Source organism: Citrus sinensis, chromosome 5, assembly GCF_022201045.2.
Source record: "Citrus sinensis cultivar Valencia sweet orange chromosome 5, DVS_A1.0, whole genome shotgun sequence".
In the NCBI taxonomy this organism is placed as follows: Eukaryota; Viridiplantae; Streptophyta; class Magnoliopsida; order Sapindales; family Rutaceae; genus Citrus; species Citrus sinensis.
The window spans coordinates 19,922,815-19,945,222 of NC_068560.1; the positions used below are offsets into that span (position 1 = coordinate 19,922,815).

General features: G+C 34.5%; 2 protein-coding genes across 4 annotated transcripts; one reads left to right on the plus strand and one right to left on the minus strand.

The window, feature by feature from the left end:
* Positions 1-561: 561 nt before the first annotated feature.
* On the minus strand, positions 562-10,343 carry LOC102616853 (protein SENSITIVE TO UV 2). Of its 3 annotated transcripts, XM_006471402.4 has the most exons (12): positions 9,715-10,343; positions 9,570-9,608; positions 9,378-9,463; positions 8,178-8,272; positions 7,775-8,088; positions 6,779-6,847; positions 5,849-5,931; positions 3,542-3,883; positions 3,342-3,448; positions 2,603-2,742; positions 1,238-1,434; positions 562-1,152 (listed from the first exon to the last, which is right to left on the minus strand). In XM_006471402.4, exons 1-12 carry the CDS (start codon positions 9,976-9,978, stop codon positions 888-890), a joined length of 2,001 nt encoding a protein of 666 aa, XP_006471465.2. In that variant the 5' UTR covers positions 9,979-10,343; the 3' UTR covers positions 562-887. The 3 variants fall into 3 exon arrangements, with proteins under 3 accessions (XP_006471465.2, XP_024952246.2, XP_006471466.2); XM_025096478.2 differs by lacking the exon at positions 6,779-6,847; XM_006471403.4 differs by lacking the exon at positions 5,849-5,931 and having other exon boundaries at positions 3,542-3,897.
* Positions 10,344-18,463: 8,120 nt separating this feature from the next.
* On the plus strand, positions 18,464-21,495 carry LOC102617355 (uncharacterized). The gene is made up of 3 exons (XM_006471404.3): positions 18,464-18,735; positions 18,836-19,027; positions 21,087-21,495. The coding sequence occupies exons 1-3, from the start codon at positions 18,670-18,672 to the stop codon at positions 21,294-21,296; spliced, it is 468 nt and encodes a 155-aa protein (XP_006471467.2). The 5' UTR covers positions 18,464-18,669; the 3' UTR covers positions 21,297-21,495.
* Positions 21,496-22,408: the final 913 nt, after the last annotated feature.

Here is a 22,408-nt window from a genome sequence, read left to right on the forward strand (position 1 = left end):
CATTGTGAAAATATTTACAATAAGTGTGCTGACGTGTATAACAGACAAAATACGATTCTGTTAGATTTAGTTATGAAAGTGACCTTCGTTTCTTAGCCTACTTTTCTTTGGATTTGTTTCCTTGCATAGAAATCACATTTTCTATGTAATGCATGATCTTGGAGCATTGTGATTTGATCAACAAAAGCGTGCGTTTCTTCCCTTCAAATATTGTGCACTGCACTGAGTTCATTCAAACTGCAAATTTAAAATGCAAAACAAAATATCCGGTCTTATTGATAAACAACAAATCAGATGATGAACATTATTGTAATCCTAGGACTAATTGACAAACAACAAAATCAGATTTTTCCAAATCAGCAGCAAAACCCCTTGAACAATTTGAAAGTCCAGCAATGGTCATCCGTTGACGCACTCATGGCAATGCGTGTGGCTTCGGCAAGAGAACTATCAAGGAAAAGTTCCAAGAAAAATCATGGAAATTGCCTCGACATATCTCAAAGAAGAAGTTCTAGCAAAGATATGCAAGAGTGGTGATCATCATTCAACTCACACCTCAAATGACGAAGTACTGTTAGCACAGTTGTTCTTATAAGTTTGATAACAAAAATGGTTAATACTTCTTGAGGGTTATTACAAGGCAAGGTCATGGTAAAATTCTACAGTTGAGATTTTTTATCTTTGCCTAACGTTGTATATCGCTTGAGACGAATGCAGTGTCAAAATGTCGACTTCTGTCCTGCCAGTTAAAGGGTAATTTTCCACCAAAATGGAGATTGCCTCTCCTATACCCAATCTTCCGCACTACTTCCAGTCATTATACAATAGTGGTATCATACACCGCACAAAATTTACAGATCATTTGAACTATATTATGTAGTACTAGTCTATGATATGCTATCGCCTAAATAAGCAAAAACCCTTTTTTTGAATTTCCGACCTAAGTCCAAAATTTCAGATTCCCTCATCTGCCTACTTATGCTATCAGATTGCCCCCGTCTTTCTTCTTTCCTTGACAACCTAGTCGCAACATCAACAGTCAAACTGGCCATATCTCTGCTGCTTGTTAATACTTGCAATACAATAGAAGAGTATGAAGGATTTGACACAAGCCGATTGAGTAATATAAGAGTTTCCCGTATCAGCAATGTCCTACATACAAAAGTGATCTTGGTATAAGCAGCTATGAATACACAAAGATTATGGAGAAGCTAGGCACCCCTTTGCTATCAATTACCTTGCTCTAAACAAGTCTGCGGGCACGGTATAAGCTGATGATTCTGTGTCTATCTCCGCCACTAATACTTGCAAAATTAGCATCAGGAAGTTTGCCTCTCTAGGTAGCTTTTGACTCACCAGAATTTCAACACCAGGTCTCCCATATGATACTATCAAAGCTAACAGAATAATAGCATTTCTCCGAAGTTCCAAGTCCTGAAAGTCCATTTATTTTAGATAGTATAACAGACATAATTTTATGGCTGTTATTACTGAGAAAAATAGGATTTAAGACGGAATCAGTTAACTCAGAAAAGACAAAAGGCAACAACTTTTTGATCCACTTCCAGGTTGAAGATTATTCAACTGAGAGTTTGACGGACCAACAATTGACAGTGGCCACAGATAAAACCCTTAAGTGGAGACAACTGTACAGACAAGTTATGTGCTCACAATTGTTTAGATCCAGGAAATGAGTTAAACATCTAGTAAAGGCAATATTTATACAATAACATACACTAGGTCCTAAACTTTTCAGTGACATCTTTAACTGCTCTAGGTTTCAGATGCAAAATGAAACTTTCATACAGAAGAAGAAGATTTCAAGAGGGAAAGAAAGAACGTAGAGTGCATAGAGAACAGAAAATAGGTCGAAATGCTAAAAATGAAAAACATAAATAAGGGCATATACGTATCAAACAAGAAAAGAGAATTTAAAAAACAGGAGTAATGCCTTTAGATCATATTTAACCTGCAATGATGCGCACATTACTGATATTTCACAAAACTTTTATCATTTTAGCATATCAAAACTACTGATAGACAACTTGAAACAAGAGGTTGAGTTGAAAGAGAGGAGGCTCTGAACTTACAATGCCTAATGAGAGCGATAGCTTGTTGACAAGCACCAAGTAATGCCATGGGATAAATACTAAGAGCTCCACCACTTTTGTTAGGCCCACACTACTAGCTTAAGATTTTTTAGGTTTAATGGTGCCTCCACATGTCTCTAAGTCTATCTTACCAAAGTGGTGTTGTGTTTGAATCTGCTGTTTTATTAGTTAAATGATAGCACAGAGAAACTTGACCCTCCATTAAAATCCTTGCAATGTCAATTAATTAAATTTTCATTAACTGTCTGTGGATTGTTTTAAAATATTATAGTGCATCCCTACAAATTTAAAGTTTTTGGGATGAATAGTTATGCAACAAACACAAAGAATAATAATAGTTTGTTATTATTATTGTTTGTTATTATAAAGTAAACTCATAAGCAAGGGCATAAAATCAAGCAGCTAGAGACACAATAACTCGATGCAATAATGATAATAGTGATACTATATCAAATAAATGAAAATTTGAAATTCATCTAATAGCATGCTACCTGTACACTGGTTCCACAACAACCTATACAGTCTGCCAAGCTCTCCAAGATTGAAGGCGAAAGATTTACATGACTGTCATCTGCAACACCAGCATTCTCCTCTTTATAACCAGAGCAGAATCTACAAAATATTTTCGGACCTTTTATCCAATCAAGAAATCAAAAATTGTTAGGAAAGTGTTGCAACTATGAGCAAATCTATACACGCCAACTTTAAATCTCAAACATACGAATGAATGGGGTTATCAGAGAGGAGATGAGAGTAGCAGTAACTTTTAAGATCACTCAAAGTGCTCTGCTAGTCAGCTTGAAAGTAAAAAGTAAAATAAAAATAAAAAACAACAGTTCAAAGTATTAGAGAGCACTAATTAGAGGTCTTGTCTGAAAACTACAACTTAAAAGGGTTGGAACTGGTTCTATATTGCATCATGTATGGACAGAAACTTAGAGTGGTTAATCTGATACGAGGTTTGAACATCTAGTTCTTCTTCTTGCCCTCACTTTGATTTGGCCGCTTAGATTGACAAAACTTTCTGATAATGTTATGACAAACATGCTTGAACTATATACAAGATAATCTAACAAAACATTGAAGCTAACTAGACTAAAATAAAAGAAGAGCAAACCTGTAGTCAATACGAAAACAGATAAGTGGCTAGAACGGTATCTGCGTGTGATTCAATTTTACTAACACCCATAATAATGATAATAATGGGAGAACAAAATGATGTGGGCTTACAGTTCAGCAGCAGATACAGAAGGTGCACAGCTTCCTTTTGCACTTGTACGCCAGCTTCTTTATTTAGCAGCTGTGAAATATTTTCAAATACCAGCTTCTGGCCAAATCTGGTTTAAGCAGTATTTCAATGATGAAATTCTTTTAGAAAAGGGCACCATGTCATGTTAAAACATTTAACAAGAAGAATACTGTTAACTTACTTTTCTCTCTCCATGTAAGAATAACTGCTCATCAAAATCATATTCATGATAGAAATTGCCTCTGATCTTACATGTTCATCAGTAACCCTCATAGTTGTTTGATGCATCAGTTCAAAGAGAGAAACCCAATTTACACGAGAAAGAGAAGTTGCCATGACAGGACTCCAGATTCCCTTTTTGTGTAGAGTTTCTGCATCAGAAAATCTTGTTCCAAAAGGATTACAGCCTGAAGAAGAAGCCTCATCCCGTCTTAAATAAAACAGTCTATTTTCTGCAGTGTAGGATCCATGAAGATCTCGGACGTTGTCCCTAGAAAGAACTCCCTCGACCATGACATTTTCCCTGAGTAGAGTGCACTGGAAAGATCAAATCAAAGTTCATAAGCACGCAAATATAAAAGTTAGAAGCATAACATTACTGAGCACGAGCTATCAGGCAACTGGTGAATGAAAAGGATATTAACTAGTCTACTCCCAAAATGAAGTTAATAAAGGGAAAGAGTAATATTACAGCTACAAACTCTTGTACAAACTGACATCACATTAGATGATTGGTTGAATTAAAATATAAAATAAAATAAAAATGTGGGCCAAGTGATGTTTTCATTCAACCACTCATGTTATAGCACATCAGTTTGTATATATTATTTTGTACGAAGGCGTTTGTAGGTGTATCATCATTGCTCTAAAGGGAATCATAACTAAATTCTGTATCCATGATATCCTAGGTAAAATCCTCCTTGGGACCTTAGAATGAGGAATTCAATTGAGGACTGAGGTGGCAAGCAGGTGGGACTGCCCAAAAGGTTGCAGGTAATGCTAGCTTGTGCTCCAGGCCAATTCTAGGCCAACCAAATCCCGCTTAAATCTATCTTTTTTTTTAATATAAAAAATTAAAGTTCTTCAAGTTTCTTTGCATTTATAATTAGATCATTGGAACGAAGATAGCTACACCATAAATTTAAAATAAAGTGCTTTATTTCTATTAATTAAAAAATAATAATAAAATTAAGATACAAATACACTTTAATTACAAACCTATAATAAGGAGTAAAAACTGCATCACTATAGTTTTAGCAAACCAAATTAAGTTGGCACCCACTTCAACGTCAATCATATGCAATGCTCCACTCTAAATACAAAAATAAAACAAATGAAGTACATTGGTAAAAATCATTTATCTTTGGATTTTCTCAATCACATCATCACCATCATCTTGTGTTTTATCAGCTATAAAATCACATTTATTATGACATGAGGCATTCAAGCATTCAATCAACCAATATCTAGGCACCTTAATTACCAGCTAACCACAAATTACTGTTGACATGAGAAGTTATATTGTCACAAGCCATTGCAGAAAAAATAGTGAAGGTCTTCAAAGGTTGTTTCCACTAATTCAATAAGTCTAATGGTTCTCATTGTTGTCTAGTTAAAATATTTGCTAAATCAATTCTAAATCTAAACAATTCATCAGGTATGGAACTTCTACCATCAACATTTTCTCGCAATTATCGACCAACACAAGTCATTATCACTAGGAGTAAACTTGAAGTGGACCCATTATTGTTGTAATACTTTGTTCATTATCTCAGTTGATAATGACAGAAAACATAAGGAAAGGAATCATAGTCGTATTTCCATGCCTCATTTATTACTCAGTTTATTTGAAGAATATTAACTTGTTTCATATCAGAAAATGGTAAATCTGAATTTAGCCAATTTGATGAGCCAAGCCAGCAAGTGGGTAATGCCTAGCCTTACATTAGTGGGCCCAAGCTAGGCCTGGTCCAGAACCTCAAATGGACTTCAACATTTGGGCATTGCCCAACCTTTTGACACCTTTAATTCAAAGTAGTTCCTCTGTTGTTAACAACCACTTTTTTAAATCACTAGATATTGTCAAATGTAACAATTGTAGCCACACGCAAAGGATGTCCATCAAGCACGAACACATCTATAGGATACCTATAAATGCAAACATGACATAATAATGGTACAAATAAAATAAAATTAGAGGATTTGACACATGACCACATGGTCATCTCAACTCTAATAACCTACCAAGGTTACCATTAACCTAGAAGCTTAAACAACAGCTCAGTAGGAGTACTTCAGCTGTAATAAACCATTACCAAGGAGCAAAAAAGAATATATATGATCATGGCACAATTAAAGGTAACGAACAAATGAAACCCTGAACTCAATAACCAACAATCCCATAACTTCAAAGTATGTGATCAACCTAAAACAAGGAAAATAAGAGCGCAAGTCTACAAGTGTGTATGTCATGCCAATGAAGCAATACCTTTCTCCAGCTTTATTTTTCAAAGTCAAAAGATGCTTCAAGAACACTTTTAGTACACGCAAAGAATTGCTAACAACCACCACCTAAAAAAGGAACAAATTCCTCAGCACAGACAACACAGATTTTCTAAAAAAAAAAATGGAAATCACCAAGACTCGTGAAAAAATTAAAACAAACAAATAATGGAAACCGGAAAGAGAGAGAGAGATTTAAGAACATTCAAAAGTTCAAGATAAACATACTTGCGGCAAAACATTTATGGATAGGCTTACATAACTGAATATCACAGAGTAAAATATTGACTCAATAGTGAATTTCCATAGTGCACGCGCAGATTCTCAAGCCAAGAGTTTAGGGCTCGGCAGATAAGTAATCCTTGGTACCATTTATCGAAGAGATTCTCGTGGACATCAATACATTCCAAGTGATTTTACTCTAGCAAATTTAGGATCAAAGACAGAAATTACTTTTTTATTTAACCATATTGTGTTATTTCATATGTTCAAAGAAAAAAAAAAGAAAAAGAAAGAAATTTTCAGCGAGTGCCAAATGCCGAGCTAGAGCTTCTTACATTGTAGTTGTTGATTCATTCTTCAAAAGCACAAATAACATCATAAAACAAAAATAGATATGTCCCTTTCCTCATCTATTATCAGCAAAATAGAGAATACATATTTGAGATCTAAGCATACAAATAGTAATGTTGGAGATAGACATTACTTTTTAATTTAATCACATTGTGTTGCTCATATGTTAAAAATAAATAAATAATTCAGTGAGCACCCAATGCTGAGCCTGGGTTTCATATAAACATCATAAAACAAAAATAGATATTTCCCCTTCCTATCTACATTATCCAAATAAAAAGTAATAACGCATTTATGGGAATTAAGCATACTAGTAGCAAACCAAAAAAAAAAAACTACTCACATTATTAACATTGCAAAGACCAAGTAAGGGTTCAAGCAAAGTCTCCAACTGCATCACTCCATTACCGATCTGAATTTAGGAATGAATCAAACTAAAAAAAATCAATATTACTAGTATTAATCAGTTTAGGATTGCAGGTAAAAATATCAGGGTACCAATCAGACTAGGCTGAAGATGATAGGTAACAGTGGTTAATGCTACTTGAGTTACTATATATAACAAACTTGGCCACTCTTTAGAGAGTTACAAAATCGGTGGCACCAAGTACTAAAAGTGCAAGAAATAAGAATAATGGATAAATAGTAATATTGTATCACATGGACCCAAACATTTAAATATTATTGTCCACAGCAATCCCAATCGATAATATAGTTTATAGAGAATGGTTAAACAAATGTGGGTCGAATGCTATAGGAATCGCCAAAATGCACCGGGAAGTTTGATAGTTGGCATCATTATAGTAGAACTAAAAATAAAAAACCGTAGAGGAAAATAGATATTGTCATATGATATTGATACATATTAATATGATGTTAATAAAGACTCTAATCATTTGCTGCTATTGAATTCTGAATAGGCAAAGGTCATCTGGTACTACACTAGAAATGCAATTGAAAGCACTGATATTTCCCTTTTATAACTCAAAGAGAAAACAACAAACTGTGAAAAGGAAACAGGGCACAACAATAATCTAATCCATTGTTCTGTTTCCATGTCCTAACCTCCACAGGCATATAGTACAAGGGAAATGCAAGTGGAAACAAAAAAAAGAAAAAAAAAAATAACCAACCAAGGGTCAATATTCAATGCATTTCAAAAGTGTACTAATGGAAAATTAGTGGTGGAAAATAAATATTTATCAACATGGACGAATCCTCCCGAACGTTTCCAAATTGCTGTCACTTGCCACGTAAATTAGCGCTGCAGATGGAAGAACATGGTCTTCAAACATGTTTTGTCTTAACAAGTATATAAAACAGCATCAGTGAGAGGTACCTTTGTCAACACAGAATAGAGATGACTTATATTTGCAGCTTCAGAACTAGGATCAGTGTCTGCATGGTGGTACTTCGAAGCTCCAACAGAACTTTTAACTGGCAGAGAGACTTTCATTATCGATGATGTATTCATGTTCATACAACCAAAAAGGGCATGAAACTCTTGTGAACAATCCACAAACAACTTGGATATCATAGTTTTTCCCAATTCTTGGTCTCCTGGGGAGCCCCAAATGGCCCGCAACTTTTGCAGATGATCAGAATGGGAAGCTTGATCCACTTGGATTCCTATAGCCTTACAGCTTGAGCTGGCTAACATACAACAAGGAAAAAGCACTGAAATATAAAAAAAAAACAGCTAAAAAAAATCAACACATTCTTGCCTCCAACTCATTTCTTACCTGAATTAATTTGATTGCCAACCTGATCTGAATCTTTTGCCTTTTGAAATTGTTGGAAAACCTCATGATGATCCACTGCAGGAACGCCATTTTTCCTGTTGCGACAGCCAATATCATTCACAATTTTTTTTTTTTTAACACTACAACCAAAAGCAAAATATACATATGGAAATGCCAATTACCTAAATTTATCTTAAATTTACAATTACATATTCCATTGAAACAGTAGATTCTATGTGCTAAAACATGAACATAAGAAGTTATAGCTGCTCGGAGGCACTTCGAATTTTATCTTAAATTACAATTACATATTCCAATGAAAAAATAAATTATACGTGCTAAAACATGAACATAAGGAGTTATAACTGCTTGGAGGCACTTCAGTTTCAGATATCCTTCGGTACAAGTTCTCATTATAAAATGTGGTATATGCCACATGTCCATTAACCAATTGCAATACAAATCCTCTAGGTATGAGACGATAAACTTCAAAACTTCAAAACACTAAATTTAGAAAATCTTCAGCATTAGCTAAACTTCAACCAATCCAAAGCCAAATTACCCTGGAAAAGAACATATACAAAGCTTAATATCTTAAGTGGTATTGTCTAGAGTTAGTAAGTCAGAAATATTAAGGTGCCGTCATCTTAGTGCTGAAAGTTTTACCTTGATAATTCTTTGGTTTCAAAATAAGGCTAATTAGGGTGGTTAATTTAGGCAATATTAAGGGTGACTTAGTCTTAAAAAATGTTCTCACCATAGACAATTTTTAAAGCCATTTTTACCTACGCCAGTGTGCTTTGTATTGCTTTTAATTTCGATTCTGCTGTTTCCCCACATTCTGAAGGAGTTTTTGTCCTTCTCTGCTTCTTGTTACACAAGGCAAACATTAAAGATTTTCTGATAAATTTAACTAATTTAAAAATAGATCACATATACTAGCTCAGGAACTGCCCCACTAGCAATGGGGAATCTCTCATATGGACCATCTCAATCATATACGAGCTTATATGAAAAAGGAAAAAAGAAAAAAAGAAAAAAAGAAAAAATCTTGGATAGTTCATTATGAAAAAAGATCAACCATTAGCTTCATTAAAACCTTCAAATAGATAAATTCCACCAGAAATGGAACAATTAAAAAAAGTAAAATTAAAAAAGACTGAGAAAATGACACGCAAAAAAGAAAACAATTTTACTAACACTTTTTGACACTTGGAGTGATGAATATTAGCAATCAGCTTCTCTTTCTCCTTTTTGTCCTTCTTAAGTTCCAAGCATTCGTGTTCCTGAGAAATCGCATTTAAAAAAAAAATCAATGAATCGCATTTCTGAGAGCTGGATTCTAAAAATAAATGTTTTTAAATAAACTTCAAAAAAATTCAGAATCCATACCATTTCTGAGAGCTGCTTGGATACAAGTCCGAGCTCCCTCTGTAAATCACAATTAAGGGGGAAAAAAAGACATTTCATAAAAGAGTATTACGATTAAGGAATCGCATTCTTGATTTAGAAAAGGAGATGAGAGTAAAAACCTAACCTTGAGACGCTGAATTTCAAGATCCTTGGCTTCGACGGCGGAGGCGGCGGCGGCGGCGGTGGTTCTCTGAGAGAGGTTTCTTGGAGGCGAGTAACTGATTATTGGATTACTATTGTTATTATTATTATTATTCATGGCACTGGAAATGAGAGGAGGAGGTTGCGAGAAGAAAGCAGTTGAAGAAGAAGAGAGAGCCAACTGTTCTACTTGATTCAGTTCCTCTAAGAAATCATCGTCCCATACTTCCATATTTTCTCCGCTCATTTTAATTTTATTTTTTTATTTTCCTTTTCTTTTTCTTTCTTTTCTTCTTCTTCTTCTCCCCCTCAGCTGAAATTGCAGTGCTTTTCGAATTTCGAGTGCGCCTTCTTCGCGGTTAACGTAGGGTTGCGGCCAGACAAAATTTCTTTTTTTTAATTTTTTTATTCTATTTGAATTTTGAAATACCTTTTCTATTTTTCATAATGGGGAAAATAAAATAAGAGCCCGGAATGTTTTTAATAAAGTGATTTTGTACTAACGGGTCTCCTTCGTAAGTTCTCTCTCTCTCACTCTCTTGGAGAGAACTTTGAATGGATGAGTAAAGGGGTCTTCATGACTTTTTAGAAGTTAACTCACTGGTCGGGTGGTTTAGTTTTTTTTCTTTTCCTTTTTAAAGCTTTGTAGTTAGTTTAGTCTTACAACTTGGGGAGACAGAGTTGGTGAAGGGTTTGAACACGGAGTAAATTGTTAGGTGAGTAGAATGACTTTTTCAGCCCTTAAAGAGTCCTTATAACTATGGACACAAGAATTAATCCGCGCTTTAGGGCAAAACAAAGAAAAGGTAGTAAATTTTGAAGGAAGCATGAAAACTAAAGGTCGATTTTTTGGTGAGCAAAATACTTCACACAAGAAGTGTAAATGATTAAAGAGCAACTACAACTAGTGTGGAGAACACTTAAAGAAGTAAGGATTGATAGTTTAGGAAACCATATTTTTATGTTCAAGTTCACTCTGGAACCAGATAAAAGAAGAATAATGTTAGGAGGTCCATGGCATTTTAACAGAGTATCGATTGTTCTCACAGAGCCAAAAGGTATCGGCGAGATTACAAGACAAACTTTCACACATACATTATTTTGGGTGCAGCTCAAGAATACATCCATTATATGTATAGAAAGAGATACACTCAAGATACTAGGAGAGCAGATTGGGACAATGGAGGAAGTAGAGACAAATGAGAATGGAGAATGCATTGGAGAAATCGCGAGAATACGGATATCTATTGATATAACATAGTCGCTTACTAAAATGATTTTTCTCAAACAAGAAGATAGTGAAAAAAAAAATCCCAATTCTAATGGGCTATGAACATCTATCAGATTTTTGCTTTTGTTATGGACACATTGGGCATAACTTTTAGGAATATGGTGAGTATAAGGGACAACTAAAAATAGAGTTGTCATATGGTATTTAGATGAAGACAATCAAAGTAGGTGAGAAAGCTAAACATAATCGAAAAAAAAAAAAGAGTGGTGAAGCAGAAACTTTGGAAGAGTGGAAAATAAACGAACAACCTTAGTACAGCGGGATCATCATGAAGCTTCTTAGCAAGGGCATGTTGAAATGAACTTAAGTATTGTAACAAGGTCAAAACTCGTTAATGAGATGGTGGGTCAAGTAGCAAAACAAGTAAGCGATGCTGAAAGAGAGCAGTTATGTGAAGATCATTTAATGCAAGCAATGAGAGAGCCAAAAAAGAAGCAAGGCCAAAGAGTGGTGAAGCAGAAACTTTGGAAGAGTGGAAAATAAACGAACAAGCTTAGTACAGCGGGATCATCATGAAGCTTCTTAGCAAGGGCATGTTGAAATGAACTTAAGTATTGTAACAGGGTCAAAACTCGTTAATGAGATGGTGGGTCAAGTAGCAAAACAAGTAAGCGATGCTAAAAGAGAGCAGTTATGTGAGGATCATTTAATGCAAGCAATGGGAGAGCCAAAAAAGAAGCAAGGCCAAAGCAAGCAACAAGCAACAATAACTGGCAATGGAAAGTTTCTAAATATCCGAGCAATCAAGTAGGAAAAGAAAATACAAAGAAGAGAGAAAATGAAGAGGCTGCACCAATTGAAGTTTATAAAGGGGAAGTGGGCCTTGACTATCAAACCCAAGAGGGAAAACAAACCAAAGTCGAAGGTCTAAACAAAGAAGAAGTGGATAAAGGCTTGTGCACAAAGCACTCAAGGCCCAATAGAAGAAAGTGGAAGCTGCAAGCCCGTGCTATAAGTACTAAAGGAATATATAAATTTAGCCAAATTGCTTCCAAACAAACTAAAAATAATCCAGTTGAACCAAGCCCAAGACATAAGAGAGCAAAATTATCTAGCCCTTTGAAACCAGTAATAGAGCATAAGCAACAACACTTTCCATCAATAAATTCAAGCTAAACTAGGAATCATTGGCAATGGAGGAAGTGAAGCTGATAACTTTAACTACAATAGAGATATCGACGAAGGCTGATAACTAGCCCACTGAAAGCTATAAAAATCATTAACTAGAATGGTCAGGGTTTAAGGAATACCCGAACATTTCTAGCACTACAAAAAATTCTCCAATTGCACAGGCCTCAACTCTTATTTTTATGTAAAACAAAAGTAGGAAGTTAAAGTTTGATAATTGCTTTGGGGTGGACAGAAGTGGTAAAAAAGGTGGCATAGCGATGTTATGGACTTTGAAGATTAAAGTGCAAATCAAATCCTTCAGCAAACATCATATTGATGATGAGGTGCAAGATGAAAATGGGAAGCACCTAAGATGCATGGGTATTTATAGTCACCCCAAATGGGGCAATGAAAGCATACATAGATGCTTCTAAGGCACTTAGCAGGTTTATCCTCTTCATCTTGGTTATGTTTTGGCGATTTTAATGAAATATTACACCCTTGTGAAAAGATAAAAGGTAATGTGAGAGATTTAAGCATGATTAGTGAATTTAGAGAAGCTCTACAAGATTACAATCTAGTAGATGCAGGGTATAAAGGATACCTATTTACTTGGGCTAATGGAAGGTACGGGTCACAATTTATTGAGGAATGGTTGGATTGGACAAGTTTTTGTGCAATGAAAAGTGGAGTGATAGATTTTATGATTGTGTAGCCATTCATATTCCAACCTGGACCTCAGATCATTGTCCGGTACTGATGGAAGTTCACAAAAGAGGCATTGGATTATGATGGAGAAAAAAATATCCATGAGAATTCATTACGAGAATATGACAAGTTCGTATGAAGCTTGTAAAGAAATAATTGAGAGGGAGTGGAGTATCCATGGAAGCTGTAACAAAAGCAATCCCATAGCTTTATTTTAGAAAGTCATTAAAGTATTGATGGCTAGGCTGAAATGGTGGAGTAAGGAAGAATTTGGTATAAGAGAAAATAAGTTGGAGGAAATTAATGAAACAACTATAGAGGTTGAGATAAAATTGTGTGCAGTATGAAAATAGGGATGAAATAAAACGAGTAGAAAGACAAATTTATAATATGCTTGCTGATGAAGAAATCTTTTAGAAGCAACGATCACGGGTGGATTAGTTGAAAGAATGGGACAAATACACAAATTAATTCCATTATAAAAGAAAGAAGAAAAATCGAATTTCAGGAATTAAAGATGAAATGAGCTGCTAGATAGAAAAGGCTGGGAAGGTGGAGCATGAGTTTTGTGACTATTTTGCAAAGCTTTTCGCCACATTTGAACCAAGTCAAGCACAAATAACAGTAGCCTTAAAAGGGATAACTCCACGAGTTACAGAAGCCATAAATTAGCAACTAGAGTAACCTTTTACTGTGGAAGAAGTCTCTGAAGTTTTGTTTCAAATATGCCCAACAGAAGCACTAGGACTTAATGGGTTGCTAACAATTTTTTACCAAAATCACTGGAGAATGGTGAAAATAGGGGTCTTCACAACTTGCATGCATATCCTCAACAAGCAAGGTACCATAGCTTCTCTAAACCATATTTACTTTGCATTGATCCTTAAGATTGGAAAGCCTAGAAAAATTACAGATTATAGACCAATAAGTTAGTGTAATATTATTTATAGAATTGTTACCAAAACCATAGCAAATAGGCTAAAACAATTCCTCCACCAAGTAATCTCTCAAACACAAAGTGCATTCACTTCTACTAGACTTATAATAGATAATATCATTATATGTTATGAGTGCTTACATAAAATTAGACATAGCAAGGGGAAAAGAAAATGTTTTGGTGGCTTTAAAAACTTGAAATTAGTAAAGCTTACGATAGAGCGAAGTGAAAGTTTTTAGAACAAACAATTATCAAACTAGGCTTTTCCCAAAAGTGAGTGGATCTAATTATGATATACATTACTACAATCTCTTTTGCCGTGATCATTGAAGAAGTACCAAGAGGTCCAATCCAACCTTCTTTACTAATGTAGGCGAAACGGAAAAAAAAAAAAAAAAACTCATTCGTGGCCTATCTTTTGACAAAGATGTAAAGATTTCGCATCTTCTTTTTGCAGATGACAACCTTATCTTTACTAGAGCTTCTCTTTTATACTGTTAGAATTTGAAGAGAATCTTTGATTGTTATGTTGCTATATTAGGTCAACTGTTTTATTTTGAGAAATTATCAATGTTCTTGAGCAAAAACATTAAGAGGGATATGCTTAAGCTATCAAGAATATATTATAGCTCAAAGTAGTCTCAAGGCATGAAAAGTACTTCAGATTGTCGTTAATGCTTGAGAGGAAAATGAGTAGTTTCTTTAATGATGTAAAACTTAAAGTGATGGGAAAGATCTCAAATTGGCAACATAAGTTCTTCTCTTATGAGGGTGAGGAGGCATTGATTAAAACAGTGGTTCAAGTTGTTCCAGCCTATGCTGTGAGCGTATTCAAGATTTCATTGAGAAATTGTGATGATATTCAAAAAGCAATTGCTAATTTTTGGTGGGGATCAAAAAAAGAAAAGAGGGGTATACACTGGGCAAGGTGGGAAAGGTTAAGTCAGGCAAATAGTTAAGAAGGGTTGGGATTTAGAGACTTTTCCAGTTTTAACCAAGCTTTGGTGGCTAAATAGGGGTGGAGAGTGTTACAATTCCCAAACTCTTTGGTAGCTAAAGTATTGGAGGCTAAGTATTTCAGGCAAAATGATTTTCTAAAAGCAAATTCGGGGTTCGTTCCTAGCTTTATATGGAGAGGCATTCTTTAGGAAAGACAAGTCATTTTCTGCTGGCTCAAGATGGAGGATTGGGCACGATGATGAGATACAAATATATAAGGCAAAATGCATCCCTAGGCCTTTGACTTTCTGACCTATCTCACAACCAATATTACCAATAGACTCTTGTATTTCAAGTTTGATTAATGAAGAGAATTAGTGGGATGTAAATAAAATCTATAGCCATTTCGATAAGATGGAAGTAGATAAAATTATTAGCATTCCACTACTTCGGTAGCCAAGGAAGGACCTGCTCTATTGGCATTGTGAGAAAAGAGGACACTACAGTGTTAAATGTGGATCCCAAGTTGCTTTAAGGTTGAAATGTTGTACACTTCCAACAAGCTCTGGAAATTCTGGTAGCCAATGGAAAATCATTTGGACTATTGTGATACCTGAAAAGCTGAGTATCTTTATATGGAGAGCGACCAAAAACCTTCTCCCCTCTACTGAAAATCTTTGGAAAAGGAAGGTAGTTCAAGAACCCATTTGTCAATTTTGTAAAAATGGGGAGGAGAATATTTTTCATGCACTGGTAACACGTAAGAGAGCTATGAAAATATGGAAGCTAACTCAATTTGCAGAGGAGCTAAATGGAACAAATGACCAAGACATAATAAGCTTGCGGCAGGGGAGGATGAGTGTGAGAAGTAAAGTTGATGCTGAAATGTTAGTGGCTATTTGTTGGAGGATTTAGAATGCAAGAAATCAGCTGCTATTTAAAAATAAAAAGGAAGATCCACATATAGTGCTAGCCAAGGTTGAAGCTATTTGTTCATGCTTACAAACGAATGCTTACAAACGAACTCAATTATTAGCATACATACATATGGATAATCAAGGAAAGGTCCCACAACAAAGTTGGAAGCCCTAACTAGATAGATGTTAACAACAAGTAGAGCAATATGAGAGAGATCGTTTGGGTTGTGTAAGAAATTCATAACTTAATGAAGGGTTTTAATCAAATTAAAATCCAATAAATACCTAGATCCTGTTATGCAATTGCTCACTCTCTAACTAAGCTAGTTTTGGAGACTTGCGAGAATGTTGTATGGATGGGTTTATACCCTTATGAACTGATGTACTTATTTGCTTCTTTGAGTTAGTAGAATGTTTAACTTTCCTTTTCAAAAATAAAATAAATAAAGTGATTTTGTCGGTGAGTTGAAAATGGATTAAAATGGAAGAAAAATAAGGACTACCAAACGCATTTTACCCTTTTCTTTTCAAATTCTATTGTAGAGGTGGTTTTTTCGACATCATCAGCTATTACCACTAAAGAAAAAAAAGAGAAAATGATTAAAATGCATGTTGTACCAGATGCACGATAATTACATCCAATATTTTCATCTTCCAAAAATATTAAATTCATATAAATTTATTCCAATCTTAAACAAGTTTGATTGTCAGGACTAGTTAATTAGTCCAAAAAAATTTATCCAAAAGAAATGGGACAATTAATTCTTATTTCAACTTGGGTTTAAGTAGGGTAAAATCTCTTTTATCACTCTTTTCATTTTTATTTAAACTAATATTCATATAAATAAAAAATTAATTTCGTAATTTATTTAAACTAACATTTTATATTATATTAAATATCAAAATTTTAATTTAATGATTTATTTACACTAATATTTAATACAAGATTAAAATAAAAAAAATTATTTACAAAATGCTAAATATTAAATTCGACAATTAATAATATAAATTTAAATTAATGAACCACCGAAAAATGCACAGAAGCAGTTGTTTTTGTTAATGAAGTTCATCAAACAGTTACCTAACAAAACGGCTGGTGGAGGTGGGCCCCACCCATCCCCATTGACGGCAAACATGACACGTGTGTCCAACCTCTCAAACCAACACATGTCTACGATCAACCGAAGCCACCAGCTTTGAAGCCGACTTTTGGCCGCTTACCTTAAGCAACCAATTAATTGGCTTCACTTTGTTTATTAGTTTTCATCTTGCAACTTGCTCACTCTTAGATTTGTTTCTATAATTAAACTAATTCATCTCTTCGTTAGTGGATTTTTGTCAACACTCAGCCGGTCCTTTTCTTCTCATTAAAGTCATTTCACTGTTCACTTCAAAAGTCTAATTATAATTCAATTATAAGTAACCACAACATGTAATTAAGCTTCTATTAATAATTGGACTTTATCATCCACATCTTATATAACCTTTTATATTTTATTAAATAATCGAATACAGGGCTTAGGTGATAACACCCATTTCAAAAAATATTTTTGGGTAATAACTTTCTAATCCCTAAATTTTTACAAAAGCACAGTTAAGTACACAATGTTGGTTTGCATGTAAAACAGAGGTGACAATTTGAGTTAATGTGTCGTGTCTTATTCACATCTTATTAAATCTGAATTGGCATGGAGATTTAATCCATTTATTGATTATGTGAGGAACTTCAGATATTAATTTATCTATTTATTAATCATATCATATTTGTTTCACATATTTAATATAAATCTTTATATTTTTCTAAAATTTCTCCTGTTTAACATGTTTTTAATAGATTTTCTAAAATATTTGTTGTACTCTACACAAATAAATTTCAAATATATGACAAACATAAGAATGAATCAACACAATATAAAAAACAAAAAATTAATTGTATAATATACTAGTTTGCATGTCGATGATGTAGGAAGTTAATTTAGGAATTTTAGGATTTTACAATTTTATTATTTTAAGATTTTCTATTTTAATTAGAGTCAATTATGATATTTTATTATTGTAGGACTTTCTATTTTTATCAGAGTCAATTAAGGTATGTGATTTAGTTAACTTAAGAAACTATATTTTATTTCCGTTATAATTGTGATTTTTTTTAATTGAACTTAAGGAAGTGGGTTTACTCTATTATAAATAAAGAGGTCTTGTAATTATTTTCATAGCTCAAATTCAATTATTCAATAAAATCCTTTCTTTTATAATTTCCTTTGGGTATTATTTATCAAAATCTCTCTTGTAAAATCGTTTGGATTAGAGCATCATTTAATCTTGCATTAAAAATCTCATTAAGCCGTTATTAAAAATCTCATTAAGTCATTTGAATTAAAACGAGATTTAATTACGCTTCGATTAAAGCGTAATCTAACCGCATTGGTTTGATCCACTACTAGAACGATATATAGTTATCCTACCCTATCAATTTTCTCTTCCGCCACGCCACTCCATCAGTCGAGAACTATAAATCTAAAAATAAATAAATGAAACAAGTTTGACATGATTAACCGTATCATTTAAGGTCAATTTAGACTTACTAAATAGTGTCTTATTCGTCTCAGACATTGACAATTCCAAGAAAATCAATTATTTAAACATTATCCTTAAAAATTTTGGAAAAAAAAAATCTCAAATGAACTGAATTTGAATAGAATAAGACGGTAGAAATACTCATGAAAAATATTACAAAATATATCCTTACATGTAATGCTACGAAACCACGGGGACCAGATGATAACACCATGAAAGATCTATTAAAAAATTGACAGAATCTATATGCAGGCAAAACCCAATACGCCAAGCAAGAGAAGCCACAGCTTTAGCTTACAGCTTCCCCTGCCTCTGCCCTTATCATCTTGGATGTGACAGACGTTTATTGGACGATCAAAATAATATGAAGAAGACTTTTTCGATACAAATACAAATACAGTAGTGTGAGAGTCAAAGGAGTTTTTAAAGTTATCAAGGATCAGTGACAGAGGAGACAACATGGTGGGTATTTTCTCAAGATTCTCTGTGGGGAGAGCTGGCCATCGACGAACTCAAAGTGCCATTGTAAGGACACAGACTCTGTCTCTCTCTGCCTTTTTATTATTCTTTTTTTTTTTCAATAAGATTGAGAGTTAAGTCTATTTTTAATTTGTGCAATATGTAGGATGAAAGAGAAGTGTTGCCACCAAATCCTGCGGTTACAGGTGCAGTTCCTGGGACTGCAACAACAGCTGCAGCTGCAGGTGCTCATGGGATTCAAGCAGCAGTGGAGTTTAAGCCAGTCGAACACCCTATTGAACCTCTTGATAATGATCTCCCAATTCAATGCCCTCTTCCAGAACCCTCTATTCTCAATGTAAGTTTGAAGAATCTTGTTTGTTCTTTCGAGATTCTATAACCGTGTGTTCATATGTGATTTATTTTCTCAATGGATCTGCAAATGTCTTGTGTGTATTTAAATGTCAAACATTGTGTGGTCAATTGTGATAATAACCATTGATACACAATGTAAACCAATCTTTCTTTATTCTTTTCTTGGTCTGTCTACGACTGAAGCTAACTTGTATGGCGTACCTGGACCCATGATGTTTCATCTCTACGCCGTGTTTTGTGCGTTCAGCTATCATCATTGGATTATTTATGCTCAAACCTGATTTTCCTGTTTATCCTTTCCACTATTCTTTAGCATGATAGAATTTTCAATGTTACTTGAATTGAATCCGTTCTGATTTGAGAGTAAAGCATAATAGATAGAGCTTTTGCCTGTTGGGTTTACAGAATAGTAATCATTTTGTAATTTCCAAAGCTGTTTTTGAGAAGAAATTTGATCTTTCAAAATGGATGTAATTTGATCTTTCAAAATGGCCATTGCATCGTTTACTCAGATAGGTGCCAGATTATAGAGGTTTCAGACTTGTGTAGATTCGTTTCTAATAGTTGATATCATTAGCATGAATTCAGCAAAGTACTCTGGATGGTTCACAGTATTTTGTGTCATATTCTATCCTTTAACATGAACTGGGATTGGGCCAGTTGGGTTCAGATTAGTTTTACTGACTTTTTATATAATACAAATTTTAGAGGATAAAGAAAAATGAAAAATTTTGAATAGTGATGATTGCTCTAAACTGAAAAGAAAGGAAAGAACACAGATTGGAATGTTGTCAGCATATAGGGATATAACTTGTACAGCCATCAGGTTTTCACATGTCACTATGGCTTATATCTTGTGCTGTTTAATCTGAAATAGCTCTCTCTCATGAGCTTGTTGGATTTAATTGCAACTTCTTAGGGTAGGGTCTGTGATTCATGATGTCAATCACTGCAGATCCCTGGTTGTCTGTGTGGAACTTAAGCACACCAGACAAGGTATTGCCAATATGAGAGAACAGATTAATTTCAACATGGAGCAGTCAGAGATATTATTGTGGTTAACTATGACAATCTAAGATCGTCATTTCCATTATACATAGTTTGCTTCTTAAAAGGATAGGCTCATGAAGCCAAAGAAGCTTATTGACTTCCATTCCTATGTCTATCTATTAAGAAGCTGAATTGCAAGAATGTCTCTTCAGCTTTATAACCTAAATGGGTAAGAATCATATGATTCTATTATCCTTCTCTCCAAGTATGTGATACAAAATTTGTTGATAAGTGATTTTATCTGGTTACCATGGCATAATAGGGATTTTCTACATATTAACTTTCTTGTAGGAAGAGAGTCCCAATTATTCAGATCATCAGATATCAAATTGCATTTTCACTGCTGCTTATGGTTCAATGATGATGTTAAGTGATTTTAGTTGATGACAAATCCCAAATGGCTGATTGTGTATTTGTCTACTTAAGTTTCTTCACCATACCTCTGTCCCTCCCTTAGCAGTCTATGAGATGTAAATAACTGGGTCAGAGTATGTATGATTGATGATGCTGTATTTGATGAAGCTTTGTCATGTTAGAGGTCACCCCTTTTTTGTTGGCAATGAAATCACTGCATGATGAGTGTGTGTGTGTGTATTTGGAATGATTAAAAGTTGAAATAGACCACGCTGGTATTACTGTTTGATAAGTTCTCTTTTTGGCTGCAAAAGCGGAATGCAAGTTGGAAATATGGTATGAACAAAATTATCAATGTTACAATAGTGGAAAGGGGTATGTAAATCATACTGTTTGAATACTAAATTACTTTGGATGGACCAGAGAATATGGCTTTTGTTGAAACTCAACAGTCGGATGAGATATACATGATGCTTGCTTACAAGTGGAGTGGGTTTTCTACGCATTTTGTTGTGGATGGGTCTGTGTTCATAGAGGGCTTACTTCTTTCTGTTCTCACATCTATTCTCACATCTATTGTTCTTTTGGGTGATAACCGTTAAATTTATGATTCTGATAATGAGATTTTATTTTAATAGGATGGAAGAATATGGAAGGAGCGAGTATCAGCAGGCATGAGAAGGAGAGCCGACTTACCAGTTATGAAAGAAGGAGGAGCCCTTGAATCTGAAGCTGTGGGTACAAAACCACCCCCAAATAGACCTAATCGCTTGATTCTACCATCTCTTAGCGCTCCTGAACACAATTTACTAAAGCTACTCGAAGAATGTAATGCTTCTGGGATCTGAAACTTGTTACTGATTCAGCATGGAATTCATCATTACATACTCTTCGTGTTCTTTTTCTCTTATTTTCCCGTTGTGGATACTCACTCATTTGGATTTATAAAGTTTTTGATCAATCATAGTAAAAGCGTATATATATGTAATATGTAATAAATCAAATCACAGCTTCCTTCAAATTTGATCATTGTGGTTGGGCCGGCAATTGCTGTTATTATTTCTAAGCACTTTCTTGTCAAGATCATTGTGGTAACTGATTGTGTGAGTTAAGAATTTACATGACTGGACATTCTTATCATATTTTCTAATGAAACTGGATAGGATTAAGCGATGTGATAGCAGATGCTGTGTAACCTAACAAATTTGAATGTGAAAGTTCAGAACCTGGAAATTTTGGTGATGAAAATGACCTGGATTGTGGAGTATAAGATCAAGTTTGTTGTTGTTTCAAGAAATAGTATGATAGACACACAGATATAATCAAAATACCAAGAGACTAAAGAAAGTTGTAGTTATTTCAATGAATATAATGAGAGGCACACAGAAACATCACAATTACTTATTAACATATGAAAATGAAAGGGCTATTTATCTATCTACACTGGCAACTTGGGAACTTCAAATGGGTGCTCTTCTGCTGCTGTGGGATCAACAAGGTGTTTCCGAGGCCCCCGAAAGCTGCCGTGATTCATCTGTGGTTTGTGCTGCCAGACATGGTTTGCTCCAGCGACTGCACGAACTCCAACCACTGCAGCAGCTGCTTCAGAATGATGAACTGTTATGGAGGAGATGAGAACGAGGGAGATAAGGGCAAGAAATGTATAAAACAAGGCCTTCATTATGAGAAGCTTTCGAATTGTGCTATTCCGTGCAGTGTGGACAACAATGAGTTGATATATAAACTAAAAAAGTCATGTAGAGTGAACTTTTTAACTTTGCTTTGCTTGGAAGTCACAAGGGAATGATTTTTCCACCACCCACTCCAATTCCATGTGGAGCAGTGATACTGCAATGTTTTGGTGGCTTTGGTTTTGTTGGTGGGGTTGGCATATGAAAGATTCAAATACATGACCATACGGGCAAAATATATTATAAGGTATAATATTAACATGCTTTTT